This window comes from Odocoileus virginianus, chromosome 7, assembly GCF_023699985.2.
Source record: "Odocoileus virginianus isolate 20LAN1187 ecotype Illinois chromosome 7, Ovbor_1.2, whole genome shotgun sequence".
NCBI lineage: Eukaryota > Metazoa > Chordata > Mammalia > Artiodactyla > Cervidae > Odocoileus > Odocoileus virginianus.
Window position 1 is genome coordinate 7,079,712 of NC_069680.1, and position 17,199 is coordinate 7,096,910.

At 54.4% G+C, this 17,199-nt stretch overlaps 3 protein-coding genes across 5 annotated transcripts in view; 1 reads left to right on the top strand and 2 right to left on the bottom strand.

Moving 5' to 3' along the window:
* PDCD11 (programmed cell death 11) overlaps positions 1 to 417 on the top strand; it is a 43,362-nt gene extending 42,945 nt beyond the window's left edge. For both annotated transcript variants that reach the window (XM_070470101.1, XM_070470102.1), the window contains exon 36: positions 82 to 417. In XM_070470101.1, coding sequence (XP_070326202.1) covers positions 82 to 253 — 172 coding nt within the window. In that variant the 3' untranslated portion in view covers positions 254 to 417. The remainder of the gene's footprint in view (positions 1 to 81) is intronic.
* Positions 418 to 2,008: 1,591 nt separating this feature from the next.
* CALHM2 (calcium homeostasis modulator family member 2) lies at positions 2,009 to 7,596 on the bottom strand. Of its 2 annotated transcripts, XM_020900249.2 has the most exons (4): positions 7,075 to 7,596; positions 5,718 to 5,751; positions 4,318 to 5,032; positions 2,009 to 3,083 (listed from the first exon to the last, which is right to left on the bottom strand). In XM_020900249.2, exons 3-4 carry the CDS (start codon positions 4,870 to 4,872, stop codon positions 2,667 to 2,669), a joined length of 972 nt encoding a protein of 323 aa, XP_020755908.1. In that variant the 5' UTR covers positions 4,873 to 5,032; positions 5,718 to 5,751; positions 7,075 to 7,596; the 3' UTR covers positions 2,009 to 2,666. The 2 variants fall into 2 exon arrangements, with proteins under 2 accessions (XP_020755908.1, XP_020755906.1); XM_020900247.2 differs by lacking the exon at positions 5,718 to 5,751.
* Positions 7,597 to 10,774: 3,178 nt separating this feature from the next.
* CALHM1 (calcium homeostasis modulator 1) lies at positions 10,775 to 14,427 on the bottom strand. The gene is made up of 2 exons (XM_020900250.2): positions 13,755 to 14,427; positions 10,775 to 11,257 (listed from the first exon to the last, which is right to left on the bottom strand). The coding sequence occupies exons 1-2, from the start codon at positions 14,304 to 14,306 to the stop codon at positions 10,775 to 10,777; spliced, it is 1,035 nt and encodes a 344-aa protein (XP_020755909.2). The 5' UTR covers positions 14,307 to 14,427.
* Positions 14,428 to 17,199: the final 2,772 nt, after the last annotated feature.

The following is a 17,199-nucleotide window of genomic DNA, read 5'->3' on the forward strand; positions in this document are numbered from 1 at the left end:
CCTGAGAGCAGTGAGTGAAGGTCAGCTAGGAATCATGTGGCCAGAGGCTAAGAGGTAAACGCCATCTGCTCTCCCTCCCAGGGACATCTTCGAGCGGGTCATTCACCTGAGCCTGGCCCCCAAGCGAATGAAATTCTTCTTCAAGCGCTACCTGGACTATGAGAAGCAACACGGCTCGGAGAAGGATGTGCAGGCAGTAAAGGCAAAGGCCCTGGAATATGTGGAGGCTAAGAGCTCTATGATGGACGACTAGGGGCCGGCTGGCTCCAGGGCACTGTGACAGCCTGGCTGACCCTCAGGCTCCTGGGCAGTTGAGAAACTGTGTTGCCTGGGGACTCTATTTAAAAGTGCTGCTTTTTCTGCAGCATCCTTGGGGTAATCCTGTCAAGATAAAAAAGAATTTGAGATTTCTTATAATTCCTTTTTGTGTTAAGAACCAATCTGTTTCATCTTTTTCCTTTTCTGGGGCCGCTCACTGGTTGCAGGCAGCAGGCTTCTGGGTCCCCAGAGAACCTGAGAGTCTCCTTCGTGGGAGGTCCCTGGGAGCAGGAATGGAGGGCCGACTCCCCACAGCCCTGGAGTCAGGATCCCACTGTGGCCCTGGCGGGCTCTTGGTCCAGCCGGGGGTGTGGGTGGGGTGATGGGGAGGGTCCTGGGAGCAGGCCACACCTTCTAGATTATGGGATCTCTGGACCTTGCCTCTGCCTCAGCTCCGTGGTCCCTTGTGCCCCTTGGTGAAGGCTGTGAGGCTTGGACAGGAGAGGCAGAGCCCAGATGGGAAATTCAGGGGCCTGAGTGCCTGAGAGGAAGGTGACAGGTGTTAGCTCAAACCACCTGGTGATGTTTCCTCCCAAGGCCAGTGGGGCCAGATTACCCAACCTCTCTGAACTGGGTGCCTCATTTGTAAAATGGGGTAAAAAATCCTACTTGAAGGATTTTAATACTGAGTGAGAGCATGTATGTTATGTGCTGCCACAGGGCCTGGCACATGCGAGGCTCAGTGAGGACCTAGATTGACATGCTGTGTGACCTTGGGAGACTACACAGATTCTCCCTCCTGTTGCTCCCCTGAGGCATTGCTGGGCAGAGGGCATTGACTTGTTTCTTGGGACCTGAGGGAGAAGGGATGTGATGGGCCCGCTACACCCCCACCTCCTGTAAATTTCCCAGAAAGACTGTCTCTGCCTCCTTTGATAAGTAATAATCCTGTGTTCCTGAATTAAGAGGCCAGCCCAGACCCAGCTAGTTGAAGCCAGCTCATTTTTGGCTTGGTCTTAAGGGAATTAAAAGTTTCCTTGGGCAGAGCTTTAAATGTCCTGAGAGCTGGGGAGCTTTTCCGTGGGAAATGACCGAGTCCCACTCCAGAGAGCGGGACAGAGACAAGGGAGAGTGCATCAGAGGTCCTAGAAGTGGCGCAGGTGCTCAGGCAGGGAGGGCGTGGGAGGGAGGCCATGCAGGGCTGGCCTGTTCTCGCTCGTTAGCTCTGGGTTACACAGGGGCCGGGTCTGCTGACTCCTGACGTCTAAGCCGAGCTTCCCTCTGAGAAAGGCCAGGCTCCATCTGTTTCCCAGATCAAATCAGATGACTGAACCCAGTTAAGAGATCGTCAGCCCCAAGGCTTTCCTGCAAGTGGGAGCACCTGCCTCTGCCTCCCCCGACCCCCAGCCCTCCCTTCCACCCATTTCAGTCTCTCCCAGGGTCTCTGTCCTCTTCCCTCCCCAGGTCTGGGATTTAGTCCTGTCCCCCCGGTAGCTCAGCTGTTAAAGAATCCACCTACAATGCAGGAGACCCCAGTTTGATTCCTGGGTCGAGAAGATCCCCTGGATAAGGGATAGGCTAATCCACTCCAGTATTCTCGCCTGGAGAATCCCCATGGACAGAGGAGCCTGGTGGGCTGCAGTCCAGGTGTTGCAAAGAGTCGGACATAACTGAAGCAACTTAGTGCACAGCATCATGACCTCCAGCGTGCTGTAGCATGACCCATCTAGTCACACAGACACCAAGCTAGTCCTTTATATTAAGAAAAGCTTTATCAAAATGTGTATAAAACAAAGCTGGAGGCATATGCCAGAGGGCTGCTTCCCACCTGTGCACACCGAGCCAGATGTCCATGTGCAGTTCCACAAATGAACTGCATAGCCTTCTGCACTCAGAGCCTGCTGGTGAGTTTCATCGTCACCTGACTCTGCTGGTCAGGGCTTCCCACACTGGTGGGACTGGGTCCCTCTAGTCAGAGGTCATCCTCCACATCATAGTTCATGAAGGACCAGTTCTGGGAAAGGGTCTTTTCTCCAAAGCTGTTGACCAAGTGGCTGGTGGCAACAGGAAAGGGGACTTCTTCAGGTCTGAGGGCCTTCCTGCCAGAGCCCACCTCATCTACCAGCTCTCACATCCATATCCCAGTTTTACTTTGTGTTCGTTTCTCTCCTGGCCTGTTTCCCCTAAAATCCATGGTTAAAAAAAAAAATCTCTGGAGAATTCAGTGGTTGGCACCCTGCACCTTCATTGCAGAGGGCGAGGGTTCAGCCCTGGGTCAGAGAACTGAGATCCCACAAGCCACGCACAGCCAAAGAAGAGAAGTCCCCTCTGCTGCTGATGTGAGCAGGCAGTGGGGTTCCGTTTGGGACCAAATACTGTCACTGGCCAAGAGTGTGGGAATAGGACCCTCAGGAGGCAAGCAGGGACATCTCTACATGGTCGGGGGCCATGCCGTTGCCCAGCACACCCTGGGCCCACTTGTGCAGGCGGCTGTAGAGTGGGAGGCCCTGGTTCTCACGGTACAGATAGACACCTGTGATGGCGTTCCACTGTGGCCGCGGCTGTGTGCCTTCCACTGGGAACTTCGCGACCAGCTCCTCATCATCCTTGTTGAGCGCCACAAAGCCGAAGAAGCGGCGCACGTTGTTGGCAGCCAGCACCCGCGAGTGCACCTCGGCCGTGCGCTGGAACAGCTGGTCCTCGTTGGCACGGTACTGCGCCCAGTAGGCCTCCTGGCGGTAGCTGAGTGGTGAGCAGTAGTGCTTGAGGCATTTGGTCAGGAACACCAGGATGGCCACCACGCCGATAAGCAGCCACCCAAAGAGCTGGCGAGAGAAGGGGCAGGGTTGAGGGCGGGCAGGGAGCTGCCTGGACCCCCACCTGCCCCGGGAAGAAGTGGCGGGAGCTGGTCAGAGGGTGTGGGCTGGGTGGAACCAGATATAACCCCCTAAGAGCTGGCTCTGTCACTTCCCTGGCCTCAGATTCTGTTCCTCTAAGGGCAGCAGGTCCTTCGGACTGATTCCTCCACTTTGCCCTCACTCCCTGGAGCTCACACCTTCTCTGTGTTTAGACATAGCCTCTTGGAAATCACTCATGTGCTTGTCTCGTGTGGCCGTGAACCTATTGAGGACTAGGACAGTCAAGGTCATCTTTGTTTCCCCATTTAAGCGTGGACAGAGATCTGTGGGCATTTGAGCATCAAACACATTTTATCTCTCTGTCTACCATCTTCCATCTCCTTTGGTGCTGTCTCTAGCCCTGCTTTTCTACTTCTGTTACTTATGTACCTTTAGAAAATCTGTGCGCAGGTCTTCCCTGGCGGGCCAGTGGTTAAGACTCCACACTTCCATTGCACGGGTTCAATCCCTGGTCAGGGAACTAAAATCCCACATGCCGTGCAGCGTGACCCCCCAAAAAAGAAAACTGCTCTTTTCTGCCTGTTTCTCACACCCTGCTTCTTTCAAGTTAACACAAGCTGTTTTTCTGCTCCTGCCCAACTCTCTGCCCTTACCTCCTCTACCTGACCAACTCCGCTCCTTCAGAACTAAGCTGAGACTGAGGCTAGGATCGTGGCGGCAGCTGCTACTTCCTGACTGGACACCCCTCTTGTCTCAAGGGACTCCTCTTCTGTTACCAGTGCCTGAGGCTGACTCTGCTGGGTAGTGGCTTTTCCTGGGATAGGAACAGGCTCGTCCCCTGAGCCAGCCATCCTCCACTACCAGCTCACGGCCAACAGCAAAAGTTTCGTAAGACGGCAGGGGTTTGTGCTCAATCCGGCTGGAGCAAAGGGCTTAATCTGTGACAGGTATCAGGCTCGGACTGAGCAAGAAGAAAATTCCTTTAATGTTTAAAACTCTCTTATTTGGGATGGCGTTGACCCTTGCCCCACCAATCGCTAACCTGTGGATACCCAGCTCTGATGCCTGAGACTGATAATCTAGTGATTTTCTGGAGAGCTCAGCCCCAGAGGACTAACTCCAGGGTTAACCCTGAGCTGTTACCTACCCACTCGCCATCAGGTAGGGGAGAAAAGAGGAGCTTCTCTTGGTACAGTCTTACCTGGGACTCGTACTTGAGTCTGCGGCTGACCTCCTCCCGGAAGACTGACAGGTTGGCAGGGCCCTCCCCACATGGGAACCTGGCCAGGATTTCTGTGGCATGGGCTAGTGGGAAGCTCCTTTCTCCAACCGTGAGCGAATAGGGGTTCACAAACTCACTGAGAGCGCAGACGTAGGCCTCACCACGCAGCAGGGAGATGACAGACCAGGTGACGGGGGCCACGGCCGCGCGGCCCACAATGGAGCTTAGGAGGAGGAAGTTGGGGGCAGCCGAGCAGTTCTTGGTCCTCCGGTACTGGCACTCGGCAACCAGGTTCCAGGTGTGGTTGTTGAGGATGACGCCAATGAGGAAGAGTGCCAGGGCGGGCACCCCAATGGCTGCCAGCCCATACAGGTAGTTCCGGGCTGGTGAGCAAGGGCAGTGGAAAGCCACCACGGTGAACAGCTCCTGGCTGCCCACCGTGCCTAGTGCTACCAGCCCGTTGAAAATCATCACATCCTTGCTCTTGAAGAAGAGTGACAGGAAGCGGAAGTTCTCTGCAATCAGGGCTGCCATGGTGATGGGTCAGCCGGAGGACTGACGGCAAGCGTGGAGGCAGGAGGAGATCTGGGTGATGGCTCCAGGTGGGACTATGAGAGCTTGCAGGCTAGTGGGCACTGGAAGGCAGGGCACAGTCTTGCCATTTCATCCTCTGTAGTGGCCAGTTGTGTGCTTCCTGTGGGACAGTAGATGACAAATCAGTATTTGCCTCTGAAAATAGGGACCAAGGGGGATCTTGTGAAGTCAGGCTGGTGAGGAATGAAGGAGACTCGGGGAGCCCCAGGGCCTGGGTGGGAGAGTAGCCACTGTTCGCTGAGCTCCTACTCTGTGTCAGGCGTTTTGCATCCCTCATTGCCCATCATCACGGTCCTGCACTGAGCTGTGATAGCCCAGTGCATGGTTGAGAAGGTAGAGGCTTCCCCCGGGTGATTGCCTGCCTGGCTCACACATGAGTGCAGAGCTGAGATTCAAGCTCAGGTCTGTCTGCCTCACACACTTAGGTTCTTGTCATCTCCGTAAGCTTCCCTTGAGGTGGGGACTAGGAATGGCCCTGTGGCTTTGGGGAATGTGGGATATTGACTGGCTTTCCCTTTGGGATTCCAGGTACTGCTAAGGTGCTGGGGGACCTAGGACAGTTTGGAGGGTGTGTCCTCGGGTGTCCAGCCCATGGGTATAAAAGCTGGAGTGGGTGTCCGTGGATGAGGGACTTGGGCTTGACCCTGTGCTATGGGCTGGTGTGGAGGAAGGGGTCTCCAGTCAGTAGAGAGCCTGGTGCAGCCTCCATGGAGTTCATAAGAGCCTTTTCATTTTGGAGACCACAGGGTCTGGACTGGTTTAGGAGATCCTGGCTCTCAACATACTTCATGACTTTTCTCTGGACTTCAGTGTTCTCATCTGTGAAAAGAGGATAAATCATTTGGCCCTTGCCCTCCTCTTAGGAATGCTGGAGGAAAAGAAAGGGAGTAAACGGTGCCTGATAACTGTCATGTATGACATCCTCTATCTCACCCTGTCCAGTCCTGAAAGTGCCTCCCAGAGGTGAGGTTGATGGCAGGGGGTGAGGGGGGTAATTCTTCGTGGGGCAAAGATCAGGAAACTAAGACCTCCAGAGGATAAGCGCTTTGCTCAAAGCTATTCAAATATGGATGTGCATGGGCGGGACTTTTGAGCGTGACCTAAGGAGGCCTGGGAAGTGAACAACAGTGGGTCAAGCTAAGCAAGCCCTCTGTTTTCCTGGTTTCCTACTGCCCCTGCCCTGTGCCCATCCACAAGCGCGCTGGCAAGCCTCCCCTTCCCCATCCGTTCCCCTTTCTTTGTCCAGCAGCCATGTTCCACCCAGGTCCCCAGGCCTGGGGCTGCCCAGTCAGCCAGCAAAGAAGGCCTTGATGAAGCCTAAGGCTTGGCCATGCCCGAGAGACAGTGGGGCCTCCGAAGGCAGGCTGTCTCTCGAGCCTGCTCTGTCTGGGTAGCAGCAGTGCTGGCAGCCTGCCAGGAAGTAGCCCTGGCCTCCAGCTTCAGCCCTGTTCTGCCCCACCTCCCTTCCCAGGCTCCGCCCACACAGGCAAGGGTGTGGCCCCTGTTCTTCTTTCTATCCCGGGATGAAAAACAAAAGTCCTCAGGCCAGAGGCAGCTGGGGAGTGGAGACGTGGGAGGTGGGAGGCGGGCAGCAAACAGAGGTGGGGGAGTCCTGCCAGTATTTCCTTCTGTGCCTCCTCTCTGGATTACTGTCCCTCCTGGTTCCTGCCAAGACTGCCTGATGGGCTGGGGCAGAGCTGGGTGCCACGTGGGTTGCCAGGTGGAGAAGGAGAAAAGATCTGTCTTCCCTAACTCACTGTCTCCGGTGGTCCTGGAGCTCCACTCTAACTCCCTGGGAGACAAGAGTTTGCCATATTGCTAGGGATGATCCGGTTAGAGGCAGCCCCCCGCCCCCGCCCGTCCTCTTGGCTTAACGGCCTCTAATATGCTCCCCTGCGTTCAAAAATCACAACACTGGTGGGTGGTGTGCAGAGGAGAGAACACTGCCCCTGAGTATACTGCCCTTGGGCCCCAGGCCTGGGAGTGTCATATCCAGGCCCGGATGGGACCTCCAACAACAGCAGTCAGGACAGGAAACAGGTGCCTGGGGAGTGGGAGGAGGGGGCTCAGTGAGGGGCCTGGCTCCCTGGAAAAGTCCCTCCGGGTAGACCCAGAATGGCCCTGTGTGCTCCCCTTCCTTACCTGGGATCCGCTGCAGGCACCGGTAGCTTTGGCCTCCGAGGGGCAGGGCTCTCCAAGTGGCGCAAAAACATCAGAGACTCTGGGTGAGGACCAGCCCATGCCCTCTCCCTCCCCCTTTGCTTCTTCTGCCCAGGAGAGACGGGCAGGGCCTGGGGCTGTTGGGGTCTTCTGAAAAGTTTAACTCCAGAAAAGAGGCTGAACCCCGCGGGATGGACGGTGTGCCAGCCAGTGGAAAAACAGCCTCCAGGCAGGCGGGCGCCAGGCAGTGGGGGCGGGCGGAGGGCGGGCGGCGCGGGGAGAGGAGAGGAAGTGGAGGAGTCAGTTTTGCAGCGGCCCGCCTGCCTTCAGAGGCTCCGCACCAGTGGGACCAGTTCGGGAGCCAGGCAGGGGGCCCCCGGCCTTTCTGGTCTGGGCCTGTCCTCCAGGCTGGTTTCAGGAGCACCCCCTCTACTTGATCCCCACTGACAGAAGCAGCCAGAACCGAGCCCCAGGCAGGATTAGGGGAGAGGAGCCACCAGACTGACGCTGACTCCTAGTGGGTATGCAAAGCCAAAGGCCTCCTCCCCCATCCTGGTCCTCTCTGACCAAGACTTCCCCCTGCTGGTTCTTCTGTCCTCACTTCCACTCACTGCCCAGATGCTGCTTCAAATCTCAGGAGTGCTGATGAGAAACTTCTGGACTCCAGGGATTTTCTGAGGCCCTGTGGGGAGAGCTCTGACTGGTGGGTGGAAATTAGGAGGAGGCAGATGAAGACCTTTGTAACCATTAGAGCTATCCAGCCTGTTCCAGAAAGTGGTTGTGAGATCCCTGTCTGTGGAGGTATACAAGCTGAGGCTGAAAAGTCAAGGATCGGGAATGCTGAAGGGGAGAGCCCGGCCCAAAGACAGTGTAAATGACCCACCCTCCTGGATCAAGGGAAAGACCCCTGGATCCCTGTCCACTCTGCAGTCTTGGAATTCTGTGACCTTAGAACTGCTGAGTAACCTGCTGGCCTCCCTCAGCTGGGCTTACTCATGTGCAGGAATGAAGGGAAAAGGACCAGTGTTCATTTTTTCACATCTTACCATGTCCCAGATACAGTTCCAGATTCTTCCTCAGGAGTTATCCTTTAACCTCACTATAATCCTGAAAAGCAGGTCTTTTAAACATCCGTTTGACAGACAGACAACTGAGGGTCAGAGGGATTGACCCACAGGGATTGAATCCTCTGTGGGTCAGAGGATTGTGGGTCAAAGGACTTGCCACAGGTCCTACAGTCCCAGTATTTGAATGCAGGTTTGCCTGACCTAAAATTTTACTCTTTCCTTCACATTTCTTTAAAATTTATTTTTATTTATATTTTGGCTGTGGTGGGTCTTTGCTGCTGTGCACAGGCTTTCTCTAGTTGTGGCAAGTGGAGGCTACTCTTGGTTGCAGTGCTGGGGTTTCTTCATTGCTGTGGCTCCTCTTGTTGCGGAGCACGGGCTCTAGGCGTGTGGGCTTCCCTAGTTGCGGCACATGGGCTCAGTAGTTCTGTTTCACGGGCTCTAGAGCGCAGGCTCAAGCAGCTGGGGCACATGGGCTTAGTTGCGTGTGGGATCTTCCTGCACCAGGGATCCAACTGGTGTCCCTTGCATTGCAAGGCAGATTCTTAACCACTGGATCCCTGGATCACCCTCCTTCACCTTTGTACTTCCCAATAACTCTGGGCTGGCTTTTTTCCTCTGGACAACACCTCTCCCCACTCCCAGCTGCTAACACACCCCTGGTTTACTCATCTGAATCGCCCCCTAGAGTAAGTCCCACCTCCTGGAGGAAGATTCCAGCCTACCTAGGCTTCCAGGTTTCTCCCTCTTCCCAAATAATTAAAGGGAGAGAGACTGGGTCTCAGAAGTGGGAATAGAGGGAAGGATGCCTGAGGAAGAATGAAAATTATTAACCCAGTGTTGTAAGGCTCAAGATCAAATGAATTCTTAGATAAGTGGGACCTAGGCCCCCAAGATGTCTTGGTGCAAGAAGCTCATCTTCTTGCCCTCTGCTTCCCCCTGGACAAAGGAAGCTCTAGTTCCTTACATCCCTTCCTTCTGTCCAGGAGGAGGAGAAACCCTCAGATTTGGAAATCGATACCCTTGTTATCCTCCAGGTGCTGAGTGCCTACCACATGCCATGCACTTTACCTACATCATCCATTTAAAGCTCACACAATCCCATGAGGTTGATGCCTCATCTCCTTTGTACAAATGAGGAAACTGAGGCAAAGTGAAGCAACTGACCCAAGGGACACATTTTGTAAGTGGCAGAGCCAGCATTTGACCCATTCTGTCTCACTCTTGAGTCTGGGTTATCTCCACCCTAGGTAGCTCCCCTCCCACCCCTCCACCCTCACCCCCACCTCAGGACAGAGACCATTAGCACTTCAGAACCCCCTCCCCCCGGGTTGTGGTCTCTGAGAACATGGGAAGACGTCAGCTTCCCTTTCTAAATGTTCTGGGGATGGTCTGATTTCTACCTGAGATCTGGATGTGAGGGACATGTCAGGGCCATCTCCAAGGCCTCCCCATGGCATGTGCTATGGTCTGAATGTGTCCCCTGCTCAAATTCATATGTTGAATCTTAACCCCCAGAGGCGATGGGATTAAGGAGTGGGACCTCTGGGAGGTGCTCAAGGCATGGGATTCATGCCTTATAAAAGAGGCTCCAGGGACTTCCCTGGTGGTGCAGTGGTTAAGATTTTCTGTTCCCAGTGCAGGCGGCCTGTGTTCGATCCCTGGTCAGGAGACTCGATCCCACATGCCACAACTAAGATCCAGTGCAGCCAAATAAATAAATAAAATTTTTAAAAAGAGGCTCCAGAGAGCCCCCAGTCTCACCCACCACAGGAGGACACAGTGAGCTGGCATGCTCTACCAACCAGGAAGAGGGCCTCTCTCAGAACATGACCATAGCAGTGCCGTGATCTTGGACTTCCAGTCTCCAGAATGGTGAGAGAGGCCTCTGTCATTTAGAAGCTACCCAGTCTGCTGTATTTGTTAGAACAATTCAAACAGACTAAGACAGGGGCCTTTCGTGCCAGGGCTAAGTAAGTGTGCAGTCCGCCTTGATGATGTTGAGTGACCTCCATGGTGAGCCACCCTGGCTTCTCCTGACGGGACCTAACTTCTGATATCTTATCACCTGTGACCATAGGTGTGTTCCATCAGGTGGGGCTGTATCAGGTCCTTATGGCCCACTTTGGTCTGTTCAGCCTCACTCAGGAGACCAGCCAGAATCAGAGGATTCCTGCTTCATAAGGTGGCTGGACTTCCCTGAGCCTTGAGCATAAGGGAACTAAGATCCTTAAAAAAAAATCACAGATGAGTGAACGCTGGGGCAAGGTGCTCACAGGGCCTGAGAGGAGACAGTGAACCAGGGGTGAAGTGACCTGGGAGGGGCTGGGAAGATGGCAGCTTGTCTCCCCCAAAGGCAGTTCTGAATCCCTCTGACTAATACTGCTCATGGCCCGATAACTCCAGGACCTTCCAGGATAGTCCCATAGCTGGAGGACTGAGGTCCCTTCCAACTCCAAATTTCCCACCTCAAATGGGCAGGTGAGTGCCTGGGCATGTGGCTCTGCTCTGGAGCCTACAGCCAGCACCTGCAGCCTTCATTTCTTCATCCAGTTTGGGGGTCTGAGGAGCTGTGGGCTCACACCCCCATTCCCACCTCTTCACCTGGCTGCGGCTCACACTTTACTGAAGTAGGTGGCCACCTCCTTGCGTGAAGGCCGGGGCCCGCCCCCAGCCCAGCCGTTGCCCACCAGTGGCTCCTCCTGGCCCAGCCGCAGGGGCGGCTTGCACTCATGCCAGCTCGTGAGCAGCCTGTTCATGGTGCCCTGATCGGTGATGCCACGCAGCTTCTCCCTCTCCTCATCCGCCCCTTCTGTGGCGGCAGGGGCAGCCGAGCCAGTGGGGCCGGCAGCCAGCGCCCCATGGGCATGACCCAGCTCCAGGTCGTGGTTCATGGCCTCGAAGAACTGCTGGATACAGACCTTGGCGAAGGCCTTGGCGTGCTCCGTGCACGTCTCATCAAAGAGCTTGCGCTCAATGTCGATGTAGTGGGACCAGTACTTGCTTTTAAGGAAGGCGGCCTGTGTGAAGCAGGGCCGCACAGAGCGCACGACAAATGCCAGCAGTGTGGTCAGCAGCACGAAGGACCAGCCCAGGGCCTGAGACGAGAGAAGACAGAGTCAGCCGGGCACTGCCCTCCAGCCTCCCACGCCTGTCCAAGCCCCCAAACCACACTCTGTGTCAGGGCCTTGAGGGAAAAGAGCACTGACCACAAAGAGCAAATGACGGCACCTCACGGCCTCCACTTCCTCTTCTGTACAACGGGCACAGATATGCCATCTCATGGGAATGAGACTGCATGAGTAAAATGCCCTGTATGTAGGCCTGGCTCTCAATACATAGGACTTAGCTGGGCAGACCTTGGAACTAGACTGCCTGGGTTTGCCTATTTGCACCACAGGCATATTTCAAAGATATGGTGGGATCTGCTCCAGGCTGTTACATTAAAGCAAACAGGGCAATAAAGTGAGTCACACCACGTTTTTGGGTGCCCAGTGCGTATAAAAGTTATATTTACACGAACATAACATGTGCAATAGCATTACATATAAAAAACAATGTGTATAACTAAATTAAAAAATACTTTATTGCTGCAAAATGCTAGCCATCATTCAGCTTTCAATGAGCAGTAATAGTAACATCAAAGAACAGTGATCACAGATCACCATAACAAATAAAATAATGAAAAAGCTTAAATTATTATGAGAATTGGCAAAATGTGACCTAGAGACAAGAAGTGAGCAAAAGATGTTAGAAAAATGACACCAACAGACTTTTTCGATGCAGGGTGGCCAGGAACCTTCAACTTGTGAAACACGAAGTATCTGTGAAGCCTGATAAAGTGATGTGCAATAAAACAAGGCACGCCTGTCCTTAACAGTTGACTGGGAGCAAAGTGCCTGCCTTCTCTGTGCCTCAGTTTCCCCACCTACAAAATGGGGCTGTTGATCATAACCATCCCACTGGGTTGTTCCAAGGACTAAAAGTGACAACAAACTTAGCACAGTACCTGGTACCTAGTTAGTGCTCAGTAACTGTTAGTCGCTATTATTAGGCCAACCAGCCCTCACTAACTATGCCTCTTCCTTCAGGAAGCCCTCCTTGACCACCCACAGTGACACTTCCTCCTCTGAGTCCTGCACCTCTCCTCTGGCTCCTGCTGCTACCTGCCTTTCAGTCGCCAGCTTTCAAGTCAGTACCGCCCGTGTGGGCTCTGAGCTGAGCCCTCAGGGGTCACAGAGACAAACTGCACAATCGCTCAAACTTGTGCTGAAGAGCACTGGACACTCAGGTGCTGGTTCTATTCCTCCAGTAACTCACTGCGGTGAAGGCTGCTCCCCCAGTGTGAACTTCAAGGTCAACCCCAGCTGCACAGAGAAGCATTCAGCCAAATCAGGGTGAGCGAGGCAGGGCAAACGCTGTCAGTGGTGGGGGTCAGTGGGTTATGGTAGAGCAGCCCTGGGGCAGGGAAACTGCCGAGCATGTGCTGGATGAGGAAATGTGGGCCCTGCTGGGCTGAACCTCCTAAAGTTTCAGGTAAACCTGGAAATCTCATTTTTATGTGATAGTTTTCAGGTTTTAGATGATGTCAACTAATTCTAAACTTAACTTTGAATTCAGCCCCCGAAGTCCAAATGACATACTATAGGCCAGGCAGTCTGCCCTCTGGGGCCCCTTTTAGTCTATGAGGTAATTGTTTAAAGGTCAGGTGGAGGGTAAAGTGGATGATGGACAAGTGCTCACAGGAGAGGAGGCGCAGGCGAGAAGGCGCAGGCGAGAAGGAAAGCAGAGTTCAGATGGTACACTCGGTGTGTGAGGTTCACAGGGGCACCCGGTGACGAGGCGAGCCCCAGAGGGGAGAATTCAGGCTGAAGGGGAAGCCGGGGTGTCTGGACTCATTGCAGCAGAGTGTGCATGCTTCTGTAGCCTTGTCCCCTCCCCGACAGACCCCTGCCCAGGTCTTCCTGCCCACGCACAACAACTGCTGAGGAGTCCTAGGGGCTCAGATGAGTGACGGGCCAGAGGGGCAGAGAACGTGGAAGCAGGGCTGGAGGACCAGAGCTCCAGAATTCCCCGTCAGTGGGCCCTCCAGCCCTGCCTTTGGGGCACATCCTCAGTCCATCCCCTCACTCAAGCCTCCTTCCCCTGAGCAGGGAATGCCATCTGGGGGCATTTGCCAGGGAAATGTACACAAATGGCCCAGCCACCCACCGGCCTCACCAGTGCCCGGGCCTGGAAGAGGAAAAGGATGCAAATTCCCCCAGGTTTCCAAACTGGAGCTCAGGAAGGAGGACATGGGGCTGACTGAGCAGTTGGGTCCACTCAGGGGAACCTCAGGACAGGGCACAGGCCTCTTTCCCCAGGTGGCACTGACCTGAGGAAAGACACCTGCCTCCGCCTTCAGAAACCCTGGCCTCCTTTGGGAAAATATGCCCCCGCCCCAGGGAGCTGCGTCTGAGTAGGCAGACCCAGCCCTGGCTGGGGGGGCCCCCATCTATTGGGGAAACATGAGCACGCCCTGAGGGAGCTCCACTTCAAGACCGGGGGACCCGACCTGTAAGGGGAACCCCAGCCCAAGGCCATCCGGCCCCTCACCTGCGAGATGCAGCGCAGGTAGCGCACGGCCACCTCGCGGGCCAGCAGCCAGTCGCCGTCATAGATCTCAGGGCAGGGCACTCGGGCCAGCAGGCGGGCGAGCTCGGGTGGGGGCAGGCCGGACACCAGGCTGCCATTGCCCAGCAGGCTCACGGGCACCGCCGTGCAGAAGGCACAGAGGAAGCACTTGCCGTCGAGCAGCGTGACAGCCACCCAGACGACGGGCGCGATGAGGGCGCGCTGGGCCATGGAGCAGAACATGTAGCGCAGCACGGCAGGGTCCTTGGCCCGGCGGCCCGGCGGCCGCTTCCACTCTTCGGCCAGCATGGACACGTTGTTGTTCATGACCAGGCCGAGCAGGAAGAGCACCAGGGGCGGCGCCAGCAGGATGCCGGCACTGTAGGCAGCGTTGTAGCCTGGCAGGCAGGGGCAGTTGAAATCGAAGGCGGAGTACATCTGGGCGCTGGCCAGGGCCATGATACCGCAGATGCCATTCATGAAGGACTCCTGGTTGGACTGCAGGAACTGGAAGATCATCCGGAACTTGTCCATGGTGCCCCCACGGGGCCTGCTGGCCTCCTCTCACCTCACCGCAGCCTCAGGATGGCCCCTGAGGCCCAATCTGCCCGGCGGGCGCCCACCTCATGGCTGAGACAGGCAGAGCTCCGGGCAGAGGCTGGGGCCACTGTCTCTTTGAACCTTCCAAGTCAGGTGCTGGCCTGGAGGGTGCAGCTTGACCAATCCCGTGGGTGCAGCAGTCTGCCCTCCCCTGCTCCACCCCTCCTGGGTTTCTCTCTCTCTCCACAGGTGGCTCTGCCACTGGGAAACCACGAGGACCATACCTGACCGGGACCAGTTCTCTGGCTGCTGGAGGAGGGCGGGGATGGAGGCTCCAACTCAGCTGGGAAGACAGGGCCTTGGGCAGGGTTGAAGTTTGGGAGGACCCAGGACTGCTGCAGAGGCCTGAGCTTCCGGGCCTTGACCCCTGGGTTCCTAGGAAGCGCGTCACCCTCCTTCTGCCCTTCCCATTGGGTCTTTCATCCATGCTGGGTCAGGATCCAGGAGGACTCTTCCACTAGTGCAGACAGTGGTATGATGATGTAGTGAGGGCAGTGGTGGTGGCGCTGTCATAGGTGTGATAATGGTGGTGGGGATGCCAGTTATGATGGTGATGGTGCTGATGGTGGTGGGATGTCAGTTATGGTGGTGATGGTGCTGATGGTGGTGGGATGCCAGTTATGGTGGTGATGGTGCTGATGGTGGTGGGATGCCAGTTATGGTGGTGATGGTGCTGATGGTGGTGGGATGCCAGTTATGGTGGTGATGGTGCTGATGGTGCTGATGGTGATGGGAATGCCAGTAATGACAGTAATGGTCCTGATGGCTATGCTGTTGTTGCTGGTGGTAATGGTGGTAATATCGTGATGATGGTGGTGATGGTGGTCGTGGTGGGGATGGATGGTGATGGTGGTGGAGATAGTGCTAAAGGAATAAAATAGGAAGCCCTGATTTTGGAGTTCAGAGGATTTGGATCTGAGAGGTTGCTAGGGCCCCTTCTGCAAGGCAGAAAGAGCTGTGGCTGGTAAGCATAATGTAGGTGTTTTTATGTCCTGTCTCCATGTGTCTTGGTGGGTGTGTCTGTGTGTTTGTGGATTATGGATGAAAAATCCTTTCCTGGCTCTCCCTCCTACCTCTACTCCACCAGGTCAAAAATTAATGGAATGGGTGATAGGGTTTCATGCCTCGGGCTGAGGAACCCAGAGTGTTCGTGGGAACCAAGCCAAGGCCCCACCATCAGCACAGCAAAGTGGAAGGGGCTTAGAGGGCTCCCTTTGATGCTGCCAGCTCTCCCACAAGAGTGGGTTAGATCCAGCTCCAACTAGATGGCTCCTGTCTGGAGCGAGATGGGGAGCTGGGTGTGGGACCAGAGGAGGGCTGGGACTGAAGTAAAACAAGAGACTGGACAGGGCAGCTCCCTGGGACCCTCAGATCTGTGTGTCCCTGTGTGCCATGTGTCCGTGTGTGAAATTTCTGTGGCTTTGGGCCTCAATGTCTGTGCGTCTACAGTGTGTGTGTAACTATGACCATGCAAAACTCGATGGGGTCTTTCTGAGACAGCACCACCTCCCACCCCAGCTCCACCATGTCCACCTACCTCTCATCTGTAGCAAAGCTTTAGTCTCCCAGGCCTCCCCTGAGTCTCAGATGGCTGACTCAGGAGTTAATTGTTATTAAAAATGGAGAGTTCAGTTCAGTTGCTCAGTCATGTCTGACTCTTTGTGACCCCATGGACTGCAGCACGCCAGGCTGCCCTGTCCATCACCAAACTCATGTCCATTGAGTCAGTGATGCCATCCAACTAACTCGTCTTCTGTCATCCCCTTCTCCACTTGCCTTCAATCTTTCCCAGCATCAGGGTCTTTTCCAATGTGTCAGCTCTTCGCATCAGGGAGACAAAGTATTGGAGCTTCAGCTTCAGCATCAGTCCTTCCAATGAACACCCAGGACTGATTTCCTTTAGGGTTGACTGGCTTGATCTCCTTGAAGTCCAAGGGACTCTCAAGAGTCTTCTCCAACACCACAGTTCAAAAGCATCAATTCTTTGGCACTCAGCTTTCTTTATAGTCCAACTCTCACATCCATACATGACTGCTGGAAAAACCATACCTTTGACTAGACAGACATTTGTCTGGCAAAGTAATGTCTCTGCTTTTTACTATGCTGTCTAGGTTGGTCATAACTTTCCTTCCAAGGAGTAAGGATCGTTTAATTTCATGGCTGCAATCACCATCTGCAGTGATTTTGGAGCCCCCAAAAATAAAGTCTGCCACTGTTTCCACTGTTTCCCCATCTATTTGCCATGAAGTGATGGGACCGGATGCCATGGTCTTAGTTTTCTGAATGTTGAGCATTAAGCCAGCTTTTTCACTTTCCTCTTTCACTTTCATCAAGAGGCTCTTTAGTTCTTCTTTGCTTTTTGCCATAAGGGTGGTGTCATCTGCTTATCTGAGGTTATTGATATTTCTCCCGGCAATCTTGATTCCAGCTTGTGCTTCCTCCAGCCCAGCGTTTCTCATGATGTACTCTGCACGTAAGTTAAATAAGCAGGGTGACAATATACAGACTTGACGTACTCCTTTTCCTATTTGGAACCAGTCTGTTGTTTCATGTCAGGTTCTAACTGTTGCTTCCTGGCCTGTATACAGATTTCTCAAGAGGCAGGTTAGGTGGTCTGGTATCCCCATCTCTTTCAGAATTTTTCACAGTTTATTGTGATCCAGACAGTCAAAGGCTTTGGCGTAGTCAATAAAGCAGAAGTAGATGTTTTTCTGGAACTCTCTTGCTTTTTTGATGATCCAGCAGATGTTGGCAATTTGGTCTCTGGTTCCCCTGCCTTTTCTAAAACCAAATGGAGATGTAGAAACAAAGAATAGCTGGTAACAAT